The sequence below is a fragment of the Sinocyclocheilus grahami genome, unplaced genomic scaffold (genome assembly GCF_001515645.1).
Source record: "Sinocyclocheilus grahami isolate Dianchi unplaced genomic scaffold, SAMN03320097.WGS_v1.1 scaffold39.1, whole genome shotgun sequence".
NCBI classification, from domain to species: domain Eukaryota; kingdom Metazoa; phylum Chordata; class Actinopteri; order Cypriniformes; family Cyprinidae; genus Sinocyclocheilus; species Sinocyclocheilus grahami.
In genome coordinates, this window is record NW_015505218.1 from 3385947 (window position 1) to 3395642 (window position 9696).

Consider the following 9696-nt stretch of genomic DNA (forward strand, 5'->3'; position numbering starts at 1 on the left):
CGTGAGAAGGCTGAAAAAAGGGGGGGGGGGGGGGGTCAGATTGTCATATGTCACCTTTAAAGTAAATGTAGTAAATGCTGTTCTTTTGAACTTTTCTATTCATCAAAAAATCTGGAAAAAATCAGTTTGAATTTATTTTAATATATAATAGAAATATTTTAATTGTAATAAATAGTAAAAAGTAATAAATAATAATAAAATGTATAAATAATACATTTCACAATATTACTGTTTGAATTTTTTTTTAACAAATAAATGCAGCCTTGGTGAACAACATAAAATAATTATTTCCAAAAACCTTTAAAAAAATGGTATAAACCCAAACTTTTGTGTTGTGTATGTGTTTATATGGCTTCTCAATATCAGACAGAATTTTAATATCTGTGCATCCCTACATTTAGTGCATAGCGAGTGTTTGTGTAATTTTATTTCAATGTTAAAATAACTTTCAGCTGCAGCCTAATATAATCAATTAAAGGGATACTCCACCCCAAAATGAAAATTTTGTCATTAATCACTTACCCCCATGTCGTTCCAAACCCGTAAAAGCTTCGTTTGTCTTCGGAACACAATTTAAGATATTCTGGATGAAAACCGGGAGGCTTGTGACTGTCCCATTGACTGCCAAGTAACTTACACTGTCAAGAGCCAGAAAAGTATGAAAGACATCATCAGAATAGTCCATCTGCCATCAGTGGTTCAACCGTAACGTTATGAAGCGACGAGAATACTTTTTGTACACGAAGAAAACAAAAATAACGACTTTATTCAACAATTCGTCTCTCTGCATCACTGTAGCACCATTTTGGCGCTGCACGGATGCGCTGTTTTCGTTCAAATCAAAGCGTAAATACACGTAGAAAACGTATCCTTGTGTCGCGGCTGACACAGAAGAGCATACGCTGCTTGCGTTCAGCGGACATTCTCCAAAATGGTGCTACGGTGATGCAGAGACACAGAGGAGACGAATAAAGTCATTATTTTAGTTTTCTTCGCATACAAAAAGTATTCTCGTCGCTTCATAACGTTACGGTTGAACCACTGATGGCAGATGGACTATTCTGATGAATCTTTCATACTTTTCTGGATCTTGACAGTGTAAGTTACTTGGCAGTCAATGGGACAGTCACAAGCCTCCCGGTTTTCCTCCAGAATATCTTAAATTGTGTTCTGAAGGCGAACGAAGCTTTTAGGGGTTTGGAACGACATGGGGGTAAGTGATTAATGACAAAATGTTCATTTTGGGGTGGAGTATCCCTTTAAAGGTTCAAAAACACTGTTTTTGCAAAATGTTTAATGATTTAATAGAATACATTTTAATAGTGCTGGTTGTATACCGTCTGTGTAGAAAACAGAAGGTGTTGGCTTGTATGTATTGCTCTGTGTGTGTTTATTGGTGTTGACCTGCTGTGTGAAGGGGCTTTAGGGCCAGAAAGTCCAATCTGACTAATCCTGGATCAGGCTTCACTAGGACGGACTCTCTCTCTCTCTGCCTGTGCTCTCAACCTACTGCACCAGTCGCATTCATATTCCCTTAATACTGTATCAGTGTGTTATATAATCCCAGACACCCATCTCTGCACATCACTCTATCTTCGTGCATGCTCACTGTCTCGCTGCTTTCTATTCTTCAGCTCTCAGAAACGTGCTGTTATCATGTATACTGCAGTCCTCTGACTCTACGGGACTCCGTGTTGTCACAGTTTCTTTGGCAAGAGCATAGGTGAGGGAGGGACTGAGGAGGAAACTGGCTGATGTGAGTGTGTCAGAGGCGTCACGACAGACGGGGTGGGGTGTGTAAACTGCTTTGCTCCGTGGACAGTTTGTTTCCTAAAATTGTATGAGCACATATGTTAAACATTCTGTCATACCTGCTCCTCTTCAAGAGTTTAAATGTCTAAACAGTTTGTTTCCATTAGCCTGGTTTGATGTCCCGTGGTCAGCCGACTAACACAAAAAGTGGGTCAAACCATTTGCCTGTGTGACTGCCACATTCCTTCTTTTCATCCCTCCCTTCTTCTCTTCCCTTATGACATTAAACTGTTGCTCTCTTTTAAAAAGGTGCACTCAGTTATTTCTGTATGTTTGCGTTATTTTGACTCCTAAGGTGTGTTCCATTCTGCTGTAAGTGTCTTGTAAAGTGGACTTCACAGGGTGGACTTCACATTCCAGTCTGAGGGGAGTGAACATGTTCAGTTCAAAGGGCACTGCAAACAACATAGGAAATAAGGGAATGGGGGAACATGGATTCATCACTTCACAGGAAGTGGAGAGGAAAATTTACCCACCAGTCACTGCACAGCAGTCCAGCACTTGAAGCAATAAAGGCAGTGGAAAGGAGTCAAGGCTCTGGCATATAATGTTTTTAGTGTTAAACATCGCGCTTAGCGCTTTAAAATATGACATTAAATTAATAAATGCATATTTATATAAATACATATAGATGTATTATATGGATATGTACACAAACCTGTGGTCATGTATATTTATTTACCGAAGTATCGTACCTCGAACTCCTCTCAAATGCAGGGCAATTAAATGAACACTTTTTGTCAAGTGAATTTCAACTGATATCCTATGCTCATGGAGTAGGGTGCAGTGAACACTGTGTAGGGAGCCTGTGAATTGGAACGCAGGACTAGTTTCACGAATGTAGTATCACACAAAAGCAAATCTTTTAAGTTGTTGATCCCACCATACAAATGCACTGTTGGCCCTGAGCCGAGATTTAATAAATCCAGCAGTCAAAATGATAGTAGTTGAAATACTGAGATAAAACAAATAGTAGGCCTATTTGGCTTGTCATGTGATCTCAAAATGGCCCTCCTCGTGTGGTCACCCACTACATTTCAAATCAAAGAGCTTTTATTTGGCTGATGAATAGAGGCTTCGTGTCATGTGATGTGTAGATTACTTTATTTTTTAATTTTTGTGTACAATGTTTTGAATGATCATTTAGCTTAGCAACATCAACTATGTTAATTAATTGTGAGTTGAGTCTCCTCTACAGGTTTTGGAATATGGTTATGATGACCTCATGTTCTTATATCTACTAGTAATTCGTTATTATATATAAACAGGAAGTAGAGACTTTACAGCCATTGTGTATTCTTAAGCTTAGACATCAGTTAATTGTTGAAACGCATTTGTTGGCTGATTGAGAAACGTGTCATACTGAAACCAGAACGTGTGTGATCGAGTGTTTGCGCAGTGAATGCTTCATGTGCATATTAAAATGCAGAGGATACAAAGAGTTATGTATCGTGTTTCTTGCAGACTTTGAAACGGAAAGAAAAGGAGTACGAGCACGAGATGGAGCGCTTGGCACGGGAGAAGATCGCCACTCAGCAAAGACTCGCAGAGCTGAAGAATGAGTTGAGCCAGTGTATAGACATCATGGAGATCGACAGACTACTCCGACAAACTGTCCAACCGGAAGATGATCAGGCCTCCACATCAACAGCATCAGGTACAACACACACACACACACACACATATATATATATATATCACTTAAAATCACAGTTTCCACAAAAATATTAAGCAGCACAGCTATTCCACTATTTAAAAGGAGTACGAGCACGAGATGGAGCGCTTGGCACGGGAGAAGATCGCCACTCAGCAAAGACTCGCAGAGCTGAAGAATGAGTTGAGCCAGTGTATAGACATCATGGAGATCGACAGACTACTCCGACAAACTGTCCAACCGGAAGATGATCAGGCCTCCACATCAACAGCATCAGGTACAACACACACACACACACACACATATATATATATATATCACTTAAAATCACAGTTTCCACAAAAATATTAAGCAGCACAGCTATTCAACTATTTATAATAAGAAATGTTTCTTATGCAGCAAATCAGCATATAATTATTTCTGAATGATCATGTGACATGGAAGACAGTAATTGCTGCTGAAAATATAGGTTTTTCATGACAGAAATAAGTTGTATTTAAAAATATACTAAAAAGAAAACCATTATTTTAATCATTATAATTTTTTAAAAATGTATTTGATAAAAAATAGAATGTTTATTTTAATCACTTTATTTTTTTTTTAAAGTTGTTAGTTTTTTTTTTTACACCAGAAATAGATCTGATATTATTATTATTTTATTTATTTACCTTTTTTTTATTATTTATTTTTCCCCTATGTTGAGGTTTTTTGCACCAGAATCCGTTTTTCTTCGTTTTTCACGGTGTGTACAATTAAACAGGCCATTTTCCTTCCCAAATTTACATTTATTTCATATTACATCAAACATACATTTTCCCCCTGATATGATTAATTGTAATGTGTATCAGGGCTAAGACACAAGGTAAAATCGAATTACCATGAATCATTTCCGCTCTTTTCAGAGGGTGAAGACAACTTCGACCAAGATGTAGATGATGACATCCTCTCCTCCCCGCCCTCGTCTTGTGCGGCCAAACCGTCTGCACCGGCGCCGTCAGAGCCCCGCGCTGCCATGCCTCCACCCTCCATTCTCCCTACACATATCTCCATACAACACAAACCCACCACACCAACCTCTGCTCCACCCAATCAACCCCAGCCCACAGTGGTCACCCCTCAAGCCATCGCCCCTGCGCCCCCTTCCCACATCATTTCCCCTCCTCAGCCAACAGTCATCACCCACGCCTCCGTATCCCATGCGTCCGTCATCCAAGCGGTCAACCACGTCATCCCAGCTGGGCATAAACATCTGGCGCACATTGCGCCCTCTAGTGGCGGCCAGCCTATCGGACACATCACCGTGCCTCCTGGAGATCGACAGACTACTCCGACAAACTGTCCAACCGGAAGATGATCAGGCCTCCACATCAACAGCATCAGGTACAACACACACACACACACACACATATATATATATATATCACTTAAAATCACAGTTTCCACAAAAATATTAAGCAGCACAGCTATTCAACTATTTATAATAAGAAATGTTTCTTATGCAGCAAATCAGCATATAATTATTTCTGAATGATCATGTGACATGGAAGACAGTAATTGCTGCTGAAAATATAGGTTTTTCATGACAGAAATAAGTTGTATTTAAAAATATACTAAAAAGAAAACCATTATTTTAATCATTATAATTTTTTTAAAATGTATTTGATAAAAAATAGAATGTTTATTTTAATCACTTTATTTTTTTTTAAAGTTGTTAGTTTTTTTTTTTACACCAGAAATAGATCTGATATTATTATTATTTTATTTATTTACCTTTTTTTTATTATTTATTTTTCCCCTATGTTGAGGTTTTTTGCACCAGAATCCGTTTTTCTTCGTTTTTCACGGTGTGTACAATTAAACAGGCCATTTTCCTTCCCAAATTTACATTTATTTCATATTACATCAAACATACATTTTCCCCCTGATATGATTAATTGTAATGTGTATCAGGGCTAAGACACAAGGTAAAATCGAATTACCATGAATCATTTCCGCTCTTTTCAGAGGGTGAAGACAACTTCGACCAAGATGTAGATGATGACATCCTCTCCTCCCCGCCCTCGTCTTGTGCGGCCAAACCGTCTGCACCGGCGCCGTCAGAGCCCCGCGCTGCCATGCCTCCACCCTCCATTCTCCCTACACATATCTCCATACAACACAAACCCACCACACCAACCTCTGCTCCACCCAATCAACCCCAGCCCACAGTGGTCACCCCTCAAGCCATCGCCCCTGCGCCCCCTTCCCACATCATTTCCCCTCCTCAGCCAACTGTCATCACCCACGCCTCCGTATCCCATGCGTCCGTTATCCAAGCGGTCAACCACGTCATCCCAGCTGGGCATAAACATCTGGCGCACATTGCGCCCTCTAGTGGCGGCCAGCCTATCGGACACATCACCGTGCATCCCGTGGCCCACCTCCCCGCCGCCATTTACCCGCAGTCGGTGGCTGTCTCGCAGGCGGCGATGGTGGGTCACATCACGCACACGTTGGCGCACCACCCGCACACTCACGCCCAAGTTAACGGCACGCCGGTCACAGGCCAGCAGGCCACCATTGTGGGAAAGCCAACAGCCGTGGTCGCTCACCATCACACCGGGCTGGTGGGCCAGACGGTGCTCAATCCGGTGACTATGGTAACTGTTCCTCCTTTTCCCATCAGCACGCTAAAGCTGGCCTGAAGAAAAGAGAGGCTGCACAGAACGACTTCCATGAATGGAGGTCTCGCAAAGCGAGAGCAAGAGAGACTAAAGACGAAGAGCTAATCGCGGAAAGGACTACTAGATCCTGTTCAGAAAATCACTACTGTCACTCCTACACGCCAGGACCTCGTCAGGATCGGAACGTGTCCTCTTTTGCTTGTAGAAGGGGCTTGCGTGTCTTTTGCCATGCAGCGTTGGAATGAATTTCATGTAATGCACTTGCAAATTCGAAGACATTGGTCAGTCTTTTAGTAATGTGAGAGTGGAGTGCTGAAACAAATCAATTCATTCTTCTCTTTCCCTCGTGTCCTTTTTTCTGTATGCAATTTATCTCACGCTTTACATTCATTCACTAAAAAAAAATCTCCACTTTATTCAAAAACGAGTGCTTAAAGGTCAGTACTGAAAGCATGCAGAAAAACGTTTACTGTGTAACTATATTTTGGGGGATTTTAAAACTCTTCATACGGGGCTTTTGACTAAAAAACAAACAAACAACAGGTACAATCAGACTCAGATCAGGTTTCTCAAAGTGTCTTTGTACTTGCGAGCAAATGTAAGTGCCTAAGCCCCAATTCAAGCCCAGTGGCGCCACCTGCTGCCTACGCGGTGCAACAACAACAACATTGTTGAATATGAAGCAATGTTGACCTGACCTACAGTCACAGACATCTGTTGGCAATCAAAGTCTTAAAAAAAAGTGTCGAGGCGAATGGGTTGTAAGGAAACTCAACCAATATACAATTCAACATCTGAGAAAGACATGTATTTGAAAGTACATTAAAGCATTAATAACAAGTGCTCAGATGTTTAACTTAATAATACTTAGTAATACTTGAATAACGTTTCAAATGATTAAAAACGTTACTTACAGCGTGTGATAGTCGGGCATTTCCGTTTCTTCAGATCAGCAGTTACCAATGTTCTCGTGCTTGTAGCAACACAATGAAGAACGTCGATAGAAGTCTTCGAAAATACGTTAACGTCACGCCGCGCGCACGTTCATAGGTGGCGTCCAGTGTAAATCGGTGCTGTTGTGTGTCCATTGTACGTTCATCGGCGCACAGCCATTTTTCATTACTACGCGTGGTTGTGTAAATTGTCGTGAAGTAGGCGCTTGTTAATAAGGATTTTAGGAGGTTAAAACATGCTGTTTTCTGTTTTCAAGACAAAAAGCCCCTTTGCCAATAGCAGTGCTTCTCATAAAGTCGGCCTGCCATTCTCAATGCACTCGCTTGGTTGAACCTGCACAAAGTTAGCCATCTGACCGTTTCCTTGTGTAATCTTAATGGTTTGCTGTCGATGGTTAGGTACGCCACGTTGTTGCATTTTTACTGTCACTTTCAAACGGAACACTGTGATTCCTGGTCTTAACATCCTCTTTCTGCTGCAAAAAAAAAAAATTTGAGGTTTGGATTTGACTTCCTTTTTCTTTTTTTGGGGATGTGAAGATGGAATGATACATACTGTGCTTCACACTCAGTTAAAAAGCAAGCAAACAAAAAAAATAGCCTAACCTTTGTGAAATTTATTAATGTTTTTTTTTTATATATGTGTATGGATGTATGTATATATGTGAGGTATATGCACGCATTCACATATATGTGTATGTATTTTAGGATTATACTGATGCCTGGTTTTGCATGTAGATTGCAGTTTTTGTTTGTTTGTTTAAATGTTAATCCCTCCCCTTTTTTGATTTTTTGGGACCATGTATCATACTGTATGATGTGGGCGGGACCGTTAGACCTCATTCTACATTGATATTATATATGAATATATGAAAACTGTGCATTTTCCCTATGGAGAAAGTTTAAGTTATATATCGCCTGTACATTTTGGGCTGCATTAAGATCGAATTGTCCACCATGTTTAACTAAAATAGTAATAAAACGTATTAAAATATGCTAGATTACTACAAAAAAAAACATATTGACGATTCATAATAAATCTTATGACATTTACAGGTTCAGTTGTATTAGTCGTATTTCTTATGTATCACAACAGTCATATTTACATTCCATCTAAAATATTTAAAGTATTTATGTAGATGTATTCATACCTTTTCAGACAGCTAATTTAGGACACAGTCCTTCAAACAACAAGATAATATTCACTGCAGTATCCGGCAGCTTAAACCTTTGACATCTCAAGCCATATGTCTTAATGTCCATGACGCATCTGTTCCTGAATCCTTTCCAGAACTTCCTGCACTCGGTGCAACTGCAGAAGGAGAAAGTAACAAAACAAAAAAACACAATATTAATTACAGCTATCAGAGAACTTTAATGAAATGAGAGACTTGAACACTGGCTTTGTTGAAATATGCTAACATACTAATCTTAATATATAACATACTCATTTTAATATGGCAGACATTAGTAATATCCTAGTAGTATTCTAGCTATTCTGAAGCCCATGTGGTAAATACCTACTCTTTCACTTAATGTTTAAAAAAATAGTAGTTAGTATGGTGTGAATGGTAAGTTAGTATCCATTCTGAAGAGAATGAAGACATTTGTATGGATCTAATTAAAAAACAAACCCGTATTACCTCTTCATCTTTCTCCCAAATAAGGCGCTCAGTCTCGCTGTCCACAGGCATCAGAGGCACTGTCTCTTAGCCACACAGACTGGATGAAACAAACAGTAACATAAACCACACAGGAAGGTCAGTGATGAAACATCATGATCATGAATAAGCACACCATTCGTTTGCACTGCAGAATATAGTCTGATGTGATCATCTTGTCAGTTCATCCTCTGACCTGTGTTTCCTCTCCCTGACCACCATGTGGGTCATATTCTGGATGCACTGAGTGCGGTCATTCTCGTAATGGGTTTCCCGTGTCACATCCTTCAGGTCTTGCATGTGTTCCTCAGCTTCAGGAAGTCGGAGTGAGCAGGGTTCTCCACTGCAAGAGTCGACTCATTTATTTGAATAGTTCTTTACACAATACACATGGCTTCAAAACAGCTTTACAGAAAATCATGTTCATAATAGCAACGATACAGTTCAATTAAGTAGTTGAGATATGCTATATATATATATATATTTCTGTCATGACAACTCTCGGAGGGATTGGCATGGTAATGTACATGACAATGTTAATGTATTTGGTCTTGGCGGAATAGATCTGCTACGCTGCTGCTGCTGCAGACTTGCTACTGCCAACACATCCACAATGTGCTGCTGTGAGCATGTAAGAAATATTGCTGCTGCAAATATAACATACATGAAATAACCCCCATATAGCATACATGCAGGGCTGTTTCTAGGCATAGGCGAGGTAGGCGGTCACCTAGGGCGCCAATGAGCGCACGTACTGGCACTTTTAGCAGGGTTGTGATAAAGAGTGGCACGGTCACCCTGAAATATGACTGTTGCCCCCACTGGATCCCCCAACATTATTGGGCTAGAGTACTGTCAATCTGACGATGCCTGTATGCCACTAGATCAGAGTGCTGTCAATTGCTGCCTGATTGTTGCATGCAAAGTTTGCATTTGGAGCGCTCAACAACGCC

At 40.2% G+C, this 9696-nt stretch overlaps 1 protein-coding gene and 1 pseudogene across 2 annotated transcripts in view; one reads left to right on the plus strand and one right to left on the minus strand.

The window, feature by feature from the left end:
- LOC107581939 (max-binding protein MNT-like) overlaps positions 1-6519 on the plus strand; it is a 22737-nt gene extending 16218 nt beyond the window's left edge. The window contains exons 5-7 of one of the 2 annotated variants that reach the window (XM_016267632.1): positions 3277-3469; positions 4369-4760; positions 5863-6519. In XM_016267632.1, coding sequence (XP_016123118.1) covers positions 3277-3469; positions 4369-4760; positions 5863-6150 — 873 coding nt within the window. In that variant the 3' untranslated portion in view covers positions 6151-6519. The other variant, XM_016267631.1, reaches the window with a different exon arrangement.
- Positions 6520-8334: 1815 nt separating this feature from the next.
- LOC107581999 (septin-4-like) overlaps positions 8335-9696 on the minus strand; it is a 12362-nt pseudogene continuing 11000 nt past the window's right edge.